We start from the raw sequence: 19,796 nt of genomic DNA, 5'->3' as shown, positions 1-19,796 counted from the left end.
CTGCACAGCAAAAGAAACCATCAACAAAACAACAAGAAAGCCCACTACATGGGAGAACATATTTGCCAATGTTATCACTGATAAGGGTTTAATCTCCAACATTTACAGGGAACTCATATAACTCAACAAAAGGAAGATAAACAATCCAATCAAGAAATGGGCAACGGACCTAAATAGAAACTTTTTGAAAGAAGACAGAAGGAAGGCCAAGAGACATATGAAAACATGCTCAAAGTCACTAATTACCCGAGAGATGCAAATCAAAACGACAATGCGGTACCATCTCACACCTGTCAGAATGGCTATCAACAAATCAACAAACGACAAGTGCTGGAGAGGATGCGGAGAAAAAGGAACCCTGGTGCACTGCTGGTGGGAATGCAGACTGGTGCAGCCACTGTGGAGAACAGTATGGCGTTTCCTCAAAAAACTAAAAATGGAACTCCCATTTGACCCAGTGATCCCACTTCTAGGAATATATCCTAAGAAACCAGAAACACCGATCAGAAAGGATATATGCACCCCTATATTCATAGCAGCACAATTTACAATAGCTAAGATTTGGAAACAGTCTAAGTGCCCATCAGCAGATGAGTGGATTAAAAAACTGTGGTACATCTACACGATGGAATACTACGCTGCTGTAAAAAATAAGGAATTCCTACCATTTGCAACAACATGGATGGGGATGGAGAGCAATATGCTAAGTGAAATAAGCCAGTTAGAGAAAGATAAGTATCACATGATCTCACTCATTTGTGGAATAAAATGAACAACATAAACTGATGAACAAAAACAGTTCCAGAGACAGAGAAACATCGATCAGACCATCAAACCTCAGAAGGAAGGTAGGGGAGGGTGGGGGTAAGGGGGAGAGATCAACCAAAGGACTTGTATGCATGCATATGGGCCTAACCAATGGACACAGACAACAGGGGGGTGAGGGCATGAGTGGGGGGATGGAGGGGTAATGCGGGAAGAAGGACACATATGTAACAACTTAATCAATAAAGAAATTAAAAAAAACACACAAAAAGAATCGCAGCCAAGATTGAAAAACTTAGGCAGGCTGGCTCTAAAGCTGTGAAAATGTAAAAGGACTTAACATTTATTCCGTAATTTTTCATAGTTGAAGTAACAAGCAGCTTATGACACAGTTTGAGAGAATTTAGTTCAGATTAAGATAGACTCACATTAGGGCGTCCATGGAATTTCCAAAGCTTATTTGCATGTTACAGAAGCAATGATTAAATTTCAAGTATTCAAGTATTCAAAGGCAATAGGAAACGTATTCGCTCTTCACAGACCAATCATCTCTTTAAAATCCCCTTTACCACTTGGAGAAGATATTTTAAGAACTTTGCCATTTATTTGTAATGCATGGGCCTTGTTAAATGGCTTTTAGAAATCAAACTTACAACTGATGACCTAATGGAGGAAACTGTCAGACGGGGAAAATACAAGTTTCTTCTTCACAATTCCTGAAGAGCAGATATTTCTAAAACATTAGCAATCTCTGTGCTTTTCAGCATTCTGGATCATCTGTGTAAGCAGATGTTTAATAGCTGCCTTAAATGATTGTTTTCTTAACTCCTCTGTTGTTGGAATTTATAGGAGTTTATGCCACATTTAGCTTGAGTTATTCAGGCAAGAAAGAAAAGAAAAGAGAAAAGAAAAGAGAAAAGAGAAGAGAAGAGAAGAGAAGAGAAGAGAAGAGAAGAGAAGAGAAGAGAAGAGAGAAGAGAAGAGAAGAGAAGAGAAGAGAAGAGAAGAGAAGAGAAGAAAAGAGAAGAGAAAAGAAAAGAAAAGAAAAGAAAAGAAAGAAAAAGAAAGAAAGAAAGAAAGAAAGAAAAGAAAGAAAGAAAGAAAGAGAAAGAAAGAAAGAAAGAAAGAGAAAGAAAGAGAAAGAAAGAGAGAAAGAAAGAAAGAAAGAAAGAGAAAGAAAGAGAGAAAGAAAGAGAGAAAGAAAGAGCCGAAACCGGTTTGGCTCAGTGGATAGAGCGTCGGCATGTGGACTGAAGGGTCCCGGGTTCGATTCCGGTCAAGGGCATGTACCTTGGTTGCCGGCACATCCCCAGTAGGAGGTGTGCAGGAGGCAGCTGATCGATGTTTCTCTCTCATCGATGTTTCTAGCTCTCTATCCCTCTCTCTTCCTCTCCGTAAAATATCAATAAAATATATTTAAAAAAAAAAAAAGAAAAAGAAAGAAAAGAAGGGAGGGGGGAGGGGGGAGGGGGGGAGGGGGGAGGGGGGAGGGGGAGAGGGGGAGAGAGGGAGAGAGAGAGGGAGGGAGGGAGGGAGGGGGGGGGGAGGGAGGGAGGGGGGGGAGGGAGGAAACCCATCTCCTGACCTCAGGTCTCTCTTTAAAAACTCGTTAGTCATTACTTCCTACTTAAGACTGACCTTTCATACCCACCCCATGGTAATCAGCCTCGTTTTGCTGAAGCTCCAGGTAAGACAACTCATCTGCCAGGTCCTTATTCTTTTCCTCCAGAGCCTGCAGGCTGTGCGTTAATGTGTTTACGTCCACCTTTGAAAAGCACAAGGAGAAGAGAAATCCATTTACTGCCTATACATAGACTCCTTATGCCAGAGCCAAAAATATTAACTCATTTAAACACGACATTTCCAACTGTAAATAGAAAGTATCTGATGAACATATTCTCTACCTTTATGTTTGGGGATTTTCAACTCGATTGCGCTATGATGATTTTAAAAATGATTTTTCTTTTCTTCTATATTTTTTCAACTTTTCTAGTTGTCTTCAGCAGAAGGGTTTTTATAAATTTACACAGTTTACATTTACTAGAAATGGAAGTTCTTCTGATACTTGGCATTTATTTAAATATTAATAATTAACCAAATACAAATCTAAAAGCATATGTTCAATATTTGATATGCTGAAAATTACAACATACTGCTGAGAGAAATTTGGAAAAAAAACAACACGAAATAAAATAGAGAAATAATTCATATTCATGTATAAGTGGACTCAGGCAGGTCAAACCTGTGTTGTTCAAGAGTCAACTGAATATATACACAATAAGCATTACTAAGCCATTAGAAGAAAAGAAGTGCTGATTGATTCATGAAACAATGTGAGATACTTCACATCCAGTAAGATGGGTAGAATAAATTTTTATTTTATTTTGGTAATATTGGTAAAGTAAAACCGATGGACCTTAGTAGGACTTCTTACATTATTTAATGCTGCTTCTAATTTATCATAGAAGTTACTTCCCAAAACTGCTCATCACAGCTGGATTGAAAGCGTATTTTGGAAATGTGGCAATGTTTATATACAAGTAGCCCACACTATACGTCTACTAAAGATCCAAAGGATTTTGCCTTGTGGAATTTGAAACAACAGAGCAAGTGGCAAAGCTACTGAGGTATGTCCAGAACGTTTTTATTCTTTAAAGCAAGTACATCACATGTAAGCGTTGGGGAGCCCAGTGTTGGGAAATCTTGGCATCGTGAACATCCTTTAACATTTTGCTGAAACAAAACTGAGCTAGGAGGATGGTGACTGCTGTTTGTGTGATACTTTTTTTAAGCAGACGATGACAAGTATAAGTGAGGCTGTGGAGACACTGGAAGCCTCATACTTTGCTGGTGGGATTGATTGTAAAATGGTAGTCGCTTTGTAAAAGTTTGGCAGTTTCTTAAAATGATCAACAGAATTATCACGTGACCCAGTAGTTTCACTCCTGGGGAAAATATACCAAAGAAAATTAAAAACATATGCTCACCAAAAAACTGTGTACAAACATTCATTGCATTATTCTTAGCAACTGAAAAGTGGAACAGCTTGAATGTTTATCAATTGAGAATGGATAACAAAATATAGTATATTCATACAGTGAATATTATTCAGCTATAAATAGAATCAAGTACTGACATATGCTACAATATGGATAAACCTTGAAAGCATCATGCTAAGTGAAAAGCAGCCAGATCCAAAAGACTACATACATACTGGTTGATTCTTTTTATATGAAATGTCCAGAAGACAGAAATCCAGAGACAGAAAGGAAAACAGTAGTTGCCAGGGGCTGGGGTAGGGGCGAATAGGGAGTAACTGCTAACAGGTACTGGGTTTCTTTTTGCATAATAAGGTTCTAGAATTAGAGAGTGGTGATGTTTGCAGAAACTTGTGAATATACTAACCACTGAACTGTATAATTTGAGAAGGTGAATTTATGGTATAATTATATCCCAATAATACAAGGTACTAGAACAATCAGACATCCACCTGACAGTAACATGCACCTGAACTGTACCGTGAATGATACACAAAAATTAATTTGAATGGGGTCATAGACCTCTTGTAAAACCTAAGATTAAAAGCCTTCTAGAGACGAACAAAGGAGAAAATCTTTGTGATCTTACTTTAAATTTCTTAGATATGACACAAAAAGTATGATCCATAGAACTTGAAAGATGGATAAACTAAGCATCAAAATATAAAACTGCTCTTTGAAAGAGCATGGAAAGACCAGGCATAAAATGGGAGAAAACACACATAACACATATACCTGATAAAATATTTGTACGTATATAAATTTTTTTTCTTAAGAATTAATATGACACTATATTTTAAAATCTCTGAAAAATCAATAGTAAGTAAGAAAGCAAACAATTGAATTAAACATGGTTAAAAAATTTGAAGAGACAATTCAAGTTGTGGATGGCAACTAAGCAGATGAAAAGATGTTCACTATTATTAGTCATTTGAGAAATGCAAATTACAGCCACAATCATCCACCACTGCTCACCAGCTACAAGGCTGAACCAAAAAGCACCGACAATCCCAGGTGTAGGTAAGAACGGAGATAAACTGCAGCTCATACGCACTGGTGGGAGTGCAAGAAGATGCACATCCTTCGGAAAACAGCTGAGTAGTCTGCTATTCAAACATATACTTACCACAGGGTCCAGAAATCCAACCCATGATATTTACCCAAGAGAAATAAAAATACATGTTCACATGTGAATATCTACACAGGGAACAACCCAAATGTCCTTCATTTGGCAAACTGTGATACATCTAGATGTTGGAACACACACTATGATACAGCAACATGGATGAATACCAAATGGTTTTACACTAAATAAAAGCAGCCAGACTTAAGGTGTACCATACTGTATGAGTCCATGTATAGGATGTTCTGGAAAAGATAACTTCAGGGACAGAAAAGCAGATGAGTGGCTACCAGGGTGCAGAAGAAGTGATTGCAAAGGGCACAGGGAGCGTTCTGGGACGAGAGAAATGTTCTCTATTTTGATTGTGGTGGTAACCACATGCCTGCTGCATGTGCTGCCAAAACTCACAGAGCCAAACACAGAAAAGGGTGAAATTCACCATGTAAATGACAGCTCGGTAACCCGGACTCCACAAACCAGAGCTTTACAAATACACGTTAAAAATATCGATTTCGACAAAAAACAGGACTCTAAAAGCACTACCACTGGCCTAATACAACCACTCCAATAAGCAAGCACCTTCCAGTCCCATTGCCTGACACTCAGCCTACATTAAGACAATTGAAATCAGACAAGCAATAATGATGTTTTTCAATCACAGACATACAGCATTTGCCTTAGCCATGTAACATTCACTAATATTTTTAAGCAAAAAACTTTCATGAGTTTAATAGTAGCCGCCAGTTTTCCAAAATTTAAAAAGCCCGTTGGGGCCCAATTGACACCAACAAAGTCCTTACCCCCAAGAAGTTAGTTTCATTCAATGTTTTTTATGGTGGTCTATTTTCCATTTATTCGGTAGGAGTGACTAAACCACAGGGGCCCCTGCCAGCTTGGTGAATGGTATTTGAGCTTGGGCTAAGAATTTAGCTTTTCTTTTGCTCCCAATTCTTAAATGACAAATCTGATCACATATCTGGTAATACAAAAGCTCTCTAGTTCAGTCAGAAGCCAAGGGACAGCAGGGCCTGGTGTCTGTACTGACAGCCGCTGCTGGATCTACGGTCTGGGGTAGGTGAGTTCTTGATGCTCTAGGTCAGTGGTCGGCAAACTCATTAGTCAACAGAGCCAAATATCAACAGGACAACGATTGACATTTCTTCTGAAAGCCAAATTTTTTAAACTTAAACTTCTTCTAACGCCACTTCTTCAAAATAGACTCGCCCAGGCCATGGTATTTTGTGGAAGAGCCACACTCAAGGGGCCAAAGAGCCGCATGTGGCTCGCGAGCCACAGTTTGCCAACCACAGCTCTAGATATATTTTCTAGATAACAGTGATGCATAACCTTAACTGTCTTCAAATTTTGAAATGCAAGCAGCAATGTTTTAAAGATTGTTTGTTGTTTTTTTTACTTTAATAAGAATTGTATTTGTTTCTCTGGCCAATTCTATCTTTTTAGAACCCAGAAAAGGGGTGCAGATCCAGTGGCAGGCACTAATGGGTACTTAGGAAGCCTAAGTTAGTTTAAAAAAACAAATAGAACAAAACAAAAAACAGCGTCGTCAGCAATCATCCCCTGGCCTCCCACATGCCCGTTAGCTCACTCTCGGGGGACAGAGGGCACTGGTGACTCACGGGGGACCACCAGATGCTCACACGGGAGCCTGCTCCACAAGCAGCTTATGCTGCAGGACTGGAGTGCTTGGAGCTGCAGCCAGCTTCCCGGCTTCTCTAGTCCCCACACCTTGGTATGCAACCCAATAACCCATCTCGTCATTAAGATGAACTGATACAGAAGGCAGTGATACAGGAGAAAATGGAATAAAACGTGGAATACCTTGTATTTAGCTAATTCCTTTTCCAAATTGCATTTTTCTTGTGCTATTTCTTGCTCGGTTTTATTCACCTGCCCAAGGGGAAAGAAAAGACGTGGGTCAGTGGTGAAGCAGCGGCAGGCACTACTACAGCAGACGCACCCTGCATGCAATGAATACCTACACTGCCGAGATAGCACATCCTCTCAGAAAAGGGGCCACTCAGGGAGTCTCTGAGGCAAAGCAGACTTCACAAACAGCCCTGAAATTAGAAAGACACGTCTGCATGTCAGACTCTGCTAGTTCCTTCCTCACTAGGAAGACAGGGCTGTTCCCCCTTAACTACATTATTCACTCCCTCAGGAAATCCATTTTTTAAAATCTGACCCCTAATCTAAGGCGAGGATGTGTGTGGACTATTAGTTAACGTCACTAATGCTGCCTGAGGGTATATTCTATTTGGCACAGACTGTTTCACTTGCTAAAAGACAGATTAGCCACCTAAAGATTTCTTTAATGAGCAACTGTGACAAACTGAATCTGAGTGGTCCTTCTTGTCTTTGACACTTACACAATTTAGAACACGAGGAGCTAGCCTAAACCTGCCTCCACCCACCTCTCTCTGAAGGCTCTCCTTCTCTCCCAGCAGAGCCGTCTTCTCCTGCAGCGATGCTTCCAGTTCCCTGCGCAGTCTCGCGATAGTTGATTCCAGCAGCTCCTTCTGCACCACTGTCCTCTTCTCAGCATCCTGGGCCTTCTGGATACACTGGTTATGCTCAAGGATTAAATGGTCTCTACGGCAAAGACCAAGGAGATAGGAAAGCGGCATGAGAGCTCTTCCGCAGAAAGGCTGATGTGCTCATAGAGCACACCTGCTGGGAGAGCGGTCATCATGTTCTCACAGAACTAGTTCCTGAGGGCCCAGTGCCTGGCCAGCAAATGCAGAATTCAGTGTTTTCACATGCAAATGCAAGGACAAAAGATGCATAAGAAGTTGCCCACAAGTGACTTACAGATGTGCCTGGAGTTGAGTTTTCTCATTCTTGAGATTCTGCAGCTCACTCGTGATGCTGGCGTGGGCTGCATCCAGCAGTAAGTGTTGTTCTTGAAAAGTCTGTGTCACCCTTTTCTGCTCTACCTGAGTGTTAGAAATAATATTAAAAGCGGAGGCTCCAGAAATTCATTTGATAGGGTTTCATTCATAACTGATCAAAAATACTGAATTAGCTTAAAAAGACAAATTCATATACAGGGTGTCCCCAAAAAATGTATACACACACTTTGAATAATTATAAAGGCAGTATTTATTAAAATACATTTTCAAAATTGAGCTATCAGTTGTTAAAGTGTGTTTACATTTTTTTGGGACACCCTGTATATATAAAACTCGTTTAAAAAAAATTTTTTTAATGGCTTTCTTTGGCCCCACTCTAACCTGACAATTCTATAATTTTATAGCTCTATTAGCCAAAAAAAAAAAAAAAATCAAGATTTATTATTTACCCAGCTTGCTGCAAAATTCATAAAACTCCTAAAATGAGTATATTTTTAGAACTCATAGGGCCCTCCAAGAACTTGTTTGCCTGCATATTTGGTGCCTCTTCTCCACACACATACATATGTAAAAAAGAAACAGTTAAATTTGGGAACTACTATCCCATAGAAAACAGGAACACCAACTCCAAAATCCAGCAAGCATTGATGAGTACCTACTGTGCTATTTGCTACAGAACATGCAAAGAAAGTATTAGACACAGCCCTTGACACTGAACTGCCTGTAAGTTTATAAGAGGGAAGAAAGGTATATACTATTTAGAGAGTAAATCAGAAAGCAAAGACAAAGTGTGAACTAGTGCATGACCTAGCAGTATATCTTATAAACTCATGTGTCATAGGAATTTGGAGAGTGAAATGAGAAATGTAGTTAATTTGATAATATTTCATAGATGAAGTAGATCTTAAGAAAATTAAAATTTGGATGATGGCAATGGTATGAAAATATATAATCAGGATAAATCTTGGCTCTTGGTTCCTTAATTGAACAGAATTAAGTAACATCTAAAAAACTAGAGAAATGAGAAGACTTACCTGTACTTTCTCTGATGCTTCATGAAGGGATATTATTTCAGACCTCAAATATGCATTTTTCTCATGTTCCTTGTTGAAAGACATCTGCACATTCTATAGGAGAAAACATTTTCTCTCTCTTTTTTTACATGTGTGATCTACTATTACATGCATCTCTCTCAAAATACCTGCTCTGTCCCAGACAAGAAAAACTAAAGGACTTCATTACCATTAAACCAGCTTTACAAGAAATGTGAAAGGATCTTTTTTAAGTAGGAAAGGGAAGGCCATAACCAGAAATAAGAATAAATGAGAAAGAAAAAACTTCACAGGTAAAGCTAAATATTCGATAAATACAGCAAATCAGACATTTAAAAAGCTACTATGAAGGTTTAAAAAAAAAAGTATCAAACTCAACTCAAACCACAATAAGTACTTAGGAGATGTACAACACAAAAATCTAAAATATGACATCAATAACATAAATCATGAAGAGGGGGAGCAAAAATGTAGTCCTTATAGAATATATAGGGTGTCCCAAAAAATGTCCACACATACTTTGAATAAGTATAAAGGCAGTGTTCATTAAAATACATTTCATTTTAAAAATTGAGCTATCAGATGTTACAGTGTGTATACATTTTTTGGGACACCCTGTATTTGAACTTAAAACACCTATCAGATTAAAATGGAGTGCTATAGATAACAATGATATACATAAACCTCATGGTAACCACAAACCAAAAACCTTAAAAGATACACAAAGAACAAAGAGGAAGAAACCTAATCAAAACACTAAATGAAAATAGAAAATTATATGGAAGAGATCAAAAAGAAAGGACAGAAGACAACTATAAAAAAACATAAAAACAATGAACAAAATGGCAATAAATACATACTTATCCATAATTACTCTAAATGTAAACGGATTAAATGCTCCAACAAAAAGACGTAGTGCATCTGAATGGACTGAAAAACATGACCCACCTATTTGCTACTTACAAGAGACACACTTCAAATGGAAAGACACATACAGACTGCAAGTGAACAGATGGAAAGAGATACTCCATACAAACAGAAATGAAAAGAAAGCTGCAATAGCATTAACTACATTAGACAAAATGTAATTAGACTTTAAAACAAAAAATGTAAGACAAGTCAAAGAAGGACATCCATAATTATAAAGTCAACCCAAAAAGGGGTTACAATGATTATAAATATCTATGCAACCAATATAAGAACACCTAAATATATAAAGTAGTTATTAGTGGATGTAAAGGGAGAAATCCGCAGTAATACAATAATAGGAGAGAATTTTAATACCCAACTCACATCAATGGATAGATCCAGACCAAAAAAATAATAAGGAAATAATGGCCTTAAATATTACATTAAAAGAGATCAACTTAACAGACACTTATAGAACATTTCATCTGAAAACGGCAGAATACACATTTTTTTTCAAGCGTACATAGAACATTTTCCAGGATAGATCATTATTAGGCCACAAAAATAGTCTCAATACATCCAAAAAAACTGAAGTCATTTCAAGTATGTTCTATGACCACAGTGGCATAAAACTAGAATCAACTTCAGGAAGAAAACTGAAAAAAACCACACTATTATGTGGAAACTAAACAAACATGCCACTAACCAACCAACAGATCAAAGAGGAAATCAAACAGGAGATAAAAAAAAAAAACTATCTTGAAACAAATGAAAATGAAAACACAACTTTCCAAAATTTATAGGATGTGGCAAAAGCAGTTCTAAGATGGAAGTTCATAACGCTACAGGCCTACCTCAAGAAACAAGAAAATCCCAAATCGACAATCTAATTCTACACCCAAAGGAGCTAGAAAAAGAACAAACAAGTCCCCAGTAAACAGAAGGAAGGAAATAGTTAAGATTAGAGTAGAAACACATGAAATAGAAATTTTAAAAAACAGAGAAGATCAATAAAAATAAGATCTGGTTGACAATCGTTCTGAATACGCAGCTCACACACAGTTTTTTAAAATAAAGATGTTAGAAGAATCAGGACTATAAACCAACACGAGTGGGGAACTGTTACTTAGTGAAGAGAAGAAAGACACCTCTGCAACTCTCCAGCTTCAAAACTTACCTTGTTTTCTTCAACCAGCTTGGAAATGAGGTCATCTCTAGAAACTGAAAACAAAAGGTCCACATAACTACGATGGTAATGACGTAGGACCACTACACTGAAACCACACCGTATGTTTTCTCTTAGAATAAGCTCTGATTTTCTTTCTTTTTGTTTGTGTTTCGTGGAAATAAGGAGGATGCAAGTATTTCTAACACATTTTTATAGAAACCAAGTCAGGGAATTATTAAGAAACTGGTCCAAAGTCACATGCTAAGGGAAATAAGGTCACATTTCACCCCATGCAGAGGTGATGAACAATCTGAGAGATTTTAAGCCAGGGGCCACACAATCAAAACCTTTTTCTTAAAGAGATCACGCTAACAGAGGCTCAGTAGAGACAGGGAGGTCAGTGTAGTAGCCGTGGTAGTAACCAAAGTGTAAGACGAGAGCTGGCTCTAAGGTAATGGCAGTGGGGTGCGGAGGGCAAGCAGACGCGTGAAATAACAAGCAGGGGTAACTGTCAGGTCGTGGTGGGGGACAGGTGGGACAAAGGCAGACGAATTCATGAAAATATCTAGCGTTCAGAGTGGGGCAGCAGGGAAGACAGGGCAAGGGGCAGGTTTGGGGACAGAATAAGCAAGGACTGTAATACTTGAAGTCTTCGTCATGCGTTCTGAGGCCGCTGGAAGGCACCATGTGTAGATGTGTAGTTGGCAGTAATACTCCATCTGGAGCTCAGGAGGATTTTGTGGGGAAAAAAGACTTTCAACTACAGAGAGTATGTAGGGAGAAAATAAATCAAAGACTGAAATGGGGGAACAGGTGTAGTCCCAGCTATGCTCTTTACTGTGGGTCCTCGGATAGAGATCTTCATATTTCTTTAAATGGCTTCTGTTCTCTTATCTTTCTCACAAGGCTGCTGGAAGGCTCAAATGAGATAATGTGGCAGCACCATAAAATGTAACATATTTTTGTCGCCATGCAATCATAGGAAGACATCATCAGTGAGAATGTCACTGAAAAATTCACTACTCAACAACTATGAGGAAAAAGGGTACTTCCTGCTAAAAGCAGTAAGTCAGAACCCTCAATGGATTGCCCTTTGCCCTGTTTTCATAATTTTCATTTCCCTGTGATGTTCCCTGCCCCTCCCACGGCCAGCCAGCAGAGAAGGCACACTGGCCAGAACACAGCCTGGCGCCAACAGATCCAGGAGCAGGCCTCATTTCACCATTTATTCCTCCTGTGACTCTGGGAAGCATGAGTAAGTGTGCATGTTACATGAGGTCCTTACTGTGAGAGTTCTGTGTAAACCATGTGTATTCATATGTGAGGCTCAGTCCTGTAACTCTGTGATCTCTAGAGCCAAGAGGATCTGAAAAGGACTTTACAACTCCGTATCACAAACAGCAGCATGGGAAGGGCTGATGGGCTGAGGAAGCAGGACTCTGAGCAACCCGGATCAAGTCTAGACTCTTCCATTTCTCAGCTCTGCCACCTCTAAGGACGCGGTTTACGCCTCTGTACAATGAGAAGATTAATCTGAGCTCTAAGGCACCTTACAAACTTTTCTATAAATAGAGGCTAACCAAAATAAATTGGTAACTTGAAGAATGGTGAGTCTGACATGATAAATGATTAGAATCAGTAGGGCAGCAAGGATTAATGGCCTTATTTCCTTATTAACATTCCATTATCCACTATTCAATCTAAAGTCTAGAAACCACATGTTCCCAAGTCCACAAATGCTTAAATAAACCTGAAAAAATATCTAAATAAAAATAGTTTACAATTAAGAGGGTCACCAACATTCTCTTTTCTCAGTGCCACAGAGAGATACTCAGACCCATGGGAAATACTAATGACACTGGCCAATTTTTAAGAATTTGGGATCTTAAAAGTTTTTGCATAAAATCTCCACAAACTAACCACAGTGTAATTCCTAGCCCCTATTCCCATACTTAGGTCAGACTTGAGCTGTAGGACAGCAGCCTCCAACTCTCCTTTCTTTTGTTGCTCCTGTGTCAGTAGTTCTTGGGTGTTCTGTATAGAACTACGCAGGGACAGGCAGTTTTGCTGCAAAATTTGTACCTGAAATCGTACAAGAAAAACTCCTTTTCTGTAAGGTAAAGATTTCTAATAAACTACCTTATCGCACGTGGGCGGCATCGCTGGAGGAGAGGGGAGTTCTCCTACACGTTACCGGTGACCTCTCCACCGAGGCGGGTCCTGCAGCCGCGCCGGCCGTGGAGCTTCCTGTGCACACCACGCGGCAGGCACAGTCACAAGCGACTGTCGAGCTCTTGAAATGTGGCAGAGTGAGTGAGAAACTGACTTTTTAATTTAAAAACATTTTAACTACTTTAAATAACCACATGTGACTAGTGCAGGGGTGGGCAAACTTTTTGACTCGAGGGCCACAATGGGCTCTTAAACTGGACCGGAGGGCCGGAACAAAAGCATGGATGGAGTGTTTGTGCGAACTAATATAAATTCAAAGTAAAGGAGCGGAGGGGAGAGCAAGAGAACCCTTCGCTCTTTCGGCTCCGCGGGCCGGATAGAACAGCCAAACGGGCCGGATCCGGCCCGCGGGCCGTAGTTTGCCCATGGTTGGACTAGTGGCTACCATCCTGGCAGTGCAAGTCATAGCAATAAAGGACCACTTACAAATTCCTTAGGAATCCTCTTTGTAATTCTATTGTGAAGGACAACCATTAAAATAATTAAGTTAAAATAATAGATTACATAATCATTAAGTTATTAATTATTAATTAATGATTAAGTTAAAATAAAATTAGGTTAAAGATTATATATTCCAATTATAGGTATTCAATAGAGCCACCCGGTCAGGGCATGAGTCTGCATTTTTACTAATTGCCTTGGGTGCTTAGAATTGAAAATATTCTAAATTACAGATAGGTACTCCCAATAACAACTATGATAAAGGCAAACACAGTATATGAAAATAAAAAATGAGAATTGAAAACAGACCTGTAAACACATCCCTGATTATTTTACTTATTGGTATTTTTTGCTCTAAGTATTAGCTGTTTCATCTTTATTTCCTATCCACATCACATACATACAGCATGAGGCCAGGGCAATGCCTTCTAAGATCAAACCCTGGAATAGAGATTGCATGATGTGGTGGGAAGGATCCTGTCCTGGGGCTAAGCAATTCACCTCTCGAATCTGAGGCAAATTAATCTCTCTGGTCCTAAGCTCCCTCATTCATCAACTGAGTGTCAGACTGAATGACAGCAGATCCTTTCTTATTTTGCACTAAAATATTTAAAATAGTAGTAACATAAAGAAAAGTTAATAATTTAATAAACCTAAAGGAAATTATCAGAACTACAGGCTCATAGGTAAAATGGTCAGCTTTTCTCTTTCCTAAAGACAAGGAGAGGGAAGATGTCTACCTGCTTACGTTCCACCTCCACTGCTGTCCCCATCTCTTGCATTTTGAGCAGCATGGCCGATCCAGAGTTCTCAAGAGAATTCCTCAGGCACTTTTCCTGAGACAGCTGTCTCCGTAGCTACGGAGCAACAGTGTAGTTAGGCAAGACCCGGGGACATCGGAGCAGTTGAGCAAAGGTGAGAGTCACCTGGAAAGTTTGCCAGACATGCCACCTCACCCCCACATTCTTCACTATCTTATGACTACTCAGAAACAGGCTTCTGTTTTTCTCTAATGCGTAACCTTCCAAGAAATAGAGTCACATTTGTTGCTCTTGTCCTATATGTAAGTCTGTTTCCCAAATTTCAGGTCAAGACTCATTAACGAGTTGCACGCAGCACTTGGAAAAGGACAAACGAAGAATACAAAGCAGGTATCGGAGCACGCAGCGAAGAATAAGAAACGGTAAGTACCGCTTCATAAGTGTCCATGTACGTGCACAGGTGGGCAGTGTTGCAGTGTAAATAGGTATCTTAGATTGGGCTGTTGTGAAAAGTCTGAAAAACACTAATATCATAGCATTTAGGATATGTATTTTCTGTATTTCTTCTGGCTATATATTTTTAAATCTTATTTCCCTATATTTTGATTTCCTTATCTATATATTTTTATCCCGTAGCATTATAAACATACTTCTGAAAGCATATTTCATTTCGTTTTGAAATTTAAAGGTCTAAACAAATACTGAAGTAACTTAAATAGCAGACAATACTGACACTCAAGGATTGGGGTCCACTACCTTATTCTCTCAATAAATGACAGTAAAATGAATCAGAGATAAAAGAATCTCTTCTATCACGAGGTAAGAAGATTCTTTCCAGCTTAAAATGGGAATTGCAAAATGCCATTTATTTTATGAAGTCATGTTAATATTGAGGTTTTTAGGCCACTGTGTATACTGAGTAATTCTTCTATTTTCAGCTGCAAATTTTTAGACCAACAACTTTTAGCAGCCACCTACTTCCCAATTCCCAATCTGTTAGCTCCTAAAACTTAGGCTGAAATGGAGGTTTCACAGTACAATTAGATGCGCAGGCTGACTGAAAGCTTTTCATTTTAAACACATCTGCAGTTTGAAAGGACTCTGTATGATGGTGCTCACTTACTCCAGTAACGGGCAGCCGCCTGGATTCTGCGGTAACCATTTCCCTCTGGGCTCTGGTTTTATGGCTGCACCGAGGCAAAAGGAAGTCTTATGCCAAAAGGCAGGCACTTCCACTTAAATTTCATGTGACGATTTTTTAACTCTTCCTATTACACAGTCACATATTTCCTTCTTCAAAGGTTTCTGTTCATTCTACTTTGACTTTTCTTATGCAATTCCAATGCCCCCTGCGCCCTCCAACATCTTTTTTTTAAAAAATATATTTTATTGATTTTTTACAGAGAGGAAGAGAGAGGGATAGAGAGCTAGAAACATCCATGAGAGAGAAACATCGATCAGCTGCCTCCTGCACACCTCCCACTGGGGATGTGCCCGCAACCAAGGTACATGCCCTTCACTGGAATCGAACCCGGGACCTTTCAGTCCGCAGGCCGACGCTCTATCCACTGAGCCACACCAGTTTCGGCTCCAACGTCTTTTTATCTTACCTCCTGAACTTTAAGGTTCATTTTACGCTTTGTGGTCTTCAGCTCCTCTTCCATAATGGCTGCATTCTTCTGAAAGCAGACGGAGAAAAGGTTCTAAGTGATCTGCAATGGCAGGGAGCCACTATCTAGACTTCTTTCTGGCAACCTAGAAATGCTATTCTGATACAGTTATAAATGCTTCTTATTGTGAGTCTGAAGCCGTTATGATATTTTAAGTTATTTTATTACTTTGGTTCATAACTTCTATAATTTTTCCTTCTAGATCATAAAAAGGGATTAGTCACACTCACTTCCTATGTCCGATTTAATAATTAGAGGGGAACCTGGGAACTGATAGAAATTTTTCTTACAGGGCAGATTCCTACTTTTCTAAGCACCATATTCCTGCTAGGCTCAAAGATGACCCATGCTTAGGAGTTCCGGATGAAAGTAGAGCTTTCACAATGGATTCTCTTCTATATTACCACTGATGGCAGCACATACGTGAGACCTCAGGAGTCATCTTCGTCCTCTTTCCTACCTTCAGGCCCCATCCAGCACCATAATCTAGCACATCTATCTTCACAGAACATCCCTTTCTCAAATGCCACGACCCTACCTCAGAACTAGTAAGGCTCACGCCTCCCATAATGCAATGCATTCCTAAGTCTTTCCCGGCCTCCAATCTCTTCTCCTGACTTCCCCTGTAATCAGTGCCCCACACTTATGCCAGATTAGTTTTCCTTACGTCATTGCCTTATTCAAGACTTTAGTCACCCCCTCCAATCAAACCCGACTACTCAGTCTTGATTTTGAGACCCTCTATAACAGCGGTCACCAACTGGTGGTCCATGAGGTCTGTAAGGTTGGCGACTGCTGCTCTACAATGTGACCTTTAGCTAATTTCCAACTTATTTCCCACAGACAAATGTTCACGCCTGTCAGGCTAGTTTATGCATTTCCCCTTCACTGCACCCAGTGGAAAGATGGAGGTTCAAACCTGGGTTATGGGAAGAAGACAGGGAAGTATGATCTTGGAGAAGTGCCTTCTCTCTGGCCCCCAGTACTCTTATCATTAAAATGGGGACAACAATATCCTACACCAACAGGTTTTGCGAGGATTAAACAAAATAACTTGAACATCTATTACACTGCCTGGCCTGTGGCGGGAAAACAAAACTATTAGTTTATTTTCCTTGTCTTTATTCTTTGCTGCCTCTGTGTGTGCGACTTGAAACGCCCTCACCTCACTACACTGTCTTCTAAAAGCTCAGCTCCTCTTTCTTAAAGCCTACCCTGATCTATTCTAGAGAGGGTAAGATAGGGTATATGCACCCTCTCAAACCCATCGAACACCAAACTCTTCAATGCTCACTTACTGTCCTATACTCATCCATTAACAATTTCTATGCCTTTATTCTGTCTCTATTTCATTTTTCAAGCTATGCCTTGTTCCCCCAGGTAGCACATAAGCCCTTAAAGAGCACAGACTACCGCATATCTCCGGACCATCAGCCGTATGCACTGTGTAAGGGCTCTATAAACACTCAGTTACTGACAGCACACCTTGTTTAAGTTATCCATGTAGATAAAGTTTAAATGTCAAGAAACCTCACATCAATATCACCTATTTTTAAACGTCAGCCTGACGGGCCTATGGCCTCCTCCAGCCACCTCCTACCACGAGTGTGTATTTCAGAGCTCTCAACCCAAACCTTTGTCTCTGAGGCCATCTCCAGAGTGGCAGTCAGCCGCTGCACCTCGTCCTGGGCCTTGTCTTCTTCCTCTTTCACGTCTCTTAGCTGCTGGCGCAAATTCAGCACTTCAAGGTGCAACAGCTTCAGGTCCTGGGAGTGTTCCTCCTGTATTGTGTTCAGTCGGTCTTTCAGAAAAGCTACCAGACAGCACAGGAGGGTCAGAGAGCAGCGGAAAGCTCAGGGATGAAAAGAATCGTCAACTCCTCAAGCACCCACCCAGCACCACACTTCCGATGGCTCTCCTCTCTACCTGCTTTCTCTGGATTCATATCCCTCTCCGTTTGCAGACAAAAGATATTCATCTTCAAGGACTGGATGAGGCTTTCCAGGTGGCACATTCGATTTACCAGAAACTCACAGTTCTTCCATAAAATATCCGTTTTTCCTGAACAAGTTACTTCACTCTGGATAGCACTAGTGATGTTCTGGTTCTCAGGTGCTTCTAAACACTTCGGGGTTTCAAACTGGTTTCTGGACAAAGATCCCAATACAACAAAATTAGGCAATGCAATGGGTACTACAGGGATCGCAAGCAGTGAGTCAATGCACGATTTCTACTAAGAACAAAAACTACACCTAGTTAACAAGCAACTGTAATTCCCTCCAAGTTGAAATAAAGAGAGCACTATTAAGTAAAAACTATGTGGGATGGGCAAAGGTCACTGACTTTTTAATGGCTGCTTACTTCAATATGAACTTTTCATAAACTTTTTGTATGTAAAAAGCAGTGATACATAAAACATGGTAAAGTCTAATTCTGTAATAGTGAACTCAGAATTAAAGTTAGTATGGAAACAATATACTTACGTTTTCTAAAAAAATATTTAAACAAGGTTAGGATAAATGTTCCTTTTCTGTTCCTACATACTCAGCATGTATAAACATTTAATCTTTAACTGCTGAAGAGTTCTTTATTCTATGGGTGCTATAATACCAACTAGACTAACTTAGGTCTTTATGAGAGGCACACAGGAAATACAGAGGCACACCTCAGAGATATTGCAAGTTTGGTTCCAGACCACAACAATAAAGCAAGTACTACAATAAAGTGAGCTGTAATCCTTCTGCTGGTGGAGGGACTTGCCTTCAATTTGAAAAAAATGCAATATCTAGAAAGTGCAATAAAATAAAGTGCAATAAAACAAGGTATGCCTGTGTGTACTTTTAAATAAATCATACCAGTAAATTTGATATTGGCTGTTTTTGCACCTAGATTTCTCAGGCCATTGATAATCCAACATTTAATGGTAATAACTTCTTTAGCAGCTCAAGGGGAGAAAAAAACCACAATTTTTTTGAGTACCTCATTCTAAATTATAAATTTTTAAGACTTAAAACCTCTCTTTTAATATACAATAAATCTGGGAAAAGAAAATGACCATATTAATGGCATTAATCAAGTTTAGATGTCCACCTAACATAATAAAGCCAATTTTTGATTTACAAAATAAGAACCAAACTTTTTTCTAATTACACAAAAAATTACATGTTTGTTTTAAATCAAGTGTCGACAGTAAACAGGATATCAAATATCTGTTTAGGGGAATCATGGTAGTAGCTCTCTCACAGGGTGCAACTGGAAGCTATTATTTCTCAATTCTTTTGTAAATACCTATTTCATCTGCCAAAGAGTGCACCCTGTGACTCCTTAATAACCAGTGAAGCGAAGTTCTTCAACCTGCAGCGATTGAGTCCACGTCTCACTTGTTACCTTTTTGCAAAGTCCAACATTATTAGGTCATCCCTCAGAGAACTGGTCTGTTCCTCGACGATCCTCATCCTCTGCTTCAGGACTGTGAATGTTTCAGAAGCCGTAGCATTGATGTGGGTTGGAGAGACGACTGGTCTGGTTGTTGTAGCTTCTATATGCACCTGAGATTAAAGTCACAATGTCAGTGCAGTAGATTCTATTATTTTTTCAACGTAGCCACCGCCCCTTCCTGTGGTGGCACTGCATACCCCTGTCCTGTTGAGCTCAGAGGTGGTCATGTGTCCTGTTTTGGCCAATTAAATGTGGGTGGAGCTTAAAGAGCTAACTTGTCGTTCACCATCTCCCCCCCTCCCTTCCCCTTGCATGAGATGGGCAACAAT

At 39.6% G+C, this 19,796-nt stretch overlaps 1 protein-coding gene across 8 annotated transcripts in view; it reads right to left on the bottom strand.

Annotated features, from left to right (window-relative positions):
- The window catches only part of CCDC150 (coiled-coil domain containing 150), a 49,268-nt gene extending 29,748 nt beyond the window's left edge, over positions 1–19,520 (bottom strand). For all 8 annotated transcript variants that reach the window (XR_013960689.1, XR_013960690.1, XR_013960691.1 and 5 more), the window contains exons 1-12: positions 19,417–19,520; positions 17,956–18,176; positions 17,664–17,842; positions 15,970–16,038; positions 14,339–14,455; positions 12,878–13,007; positions 10,935–10,978; positions 8,831–8,923; positions 7,756–7,880; positions 7,359–7,536; positions 6,766–6,834; positions 2,417–2,530 (exon numbers count right to left, since the gene is read on the bottom strand). Coding sequence is in view for 5 of the 8 variants with exons in the window: in XM_080670116.1 (XP_080526242.1) it covers positions 2,417–2,530; positions 6,766–6,834; positions 7,359–7,536; positions 7,756–7,880; positions 8,831–8,923; positions 10,935–10,978; positions 12,878–13,007; positions 14,339–14,455; positions 15,970–16,038; positions 17,664–17,842; positions 17,956–18,176; positions 19,417–19,484 (1,407 nt within the window). In the remaining 3 variants the exon portion in view is untranslated. The remainder of the gene's footprint in view (positions 1–2,416; positions 2,531–6,765; positions 6,835–7,358; positions 7,537–7,755; positions 7,881–8,830; positions 8,924–10,934; positions 10,979–12,877; positions 13,008–14,338; positions 14,456–15,969; positions 16,039–17,663; positions 17,843–17,955; positions 18,177–19,416) is intronic.
- Positions 19,521–19,796: the final 276 nt, after the last annotated feature.

Source organism: Plecotus auritus (assembly GCF_963455305.1).
Source record: "Plecotus auritus genome assembly, chromosome: 5".
Classification (NCBI taxonomy): domain Eukaryota; kingdom Metazoa; phylum Chordata; class Mammalia; order Chiroptera; family Vespertilionidae; genus Plecotus; species Plecotus auritus.
The sequence above is the reverse complement of the archived record's forward strand: the minus strand, read 5'-3'. Positions and strand labels throughout refer to the sequence as shown.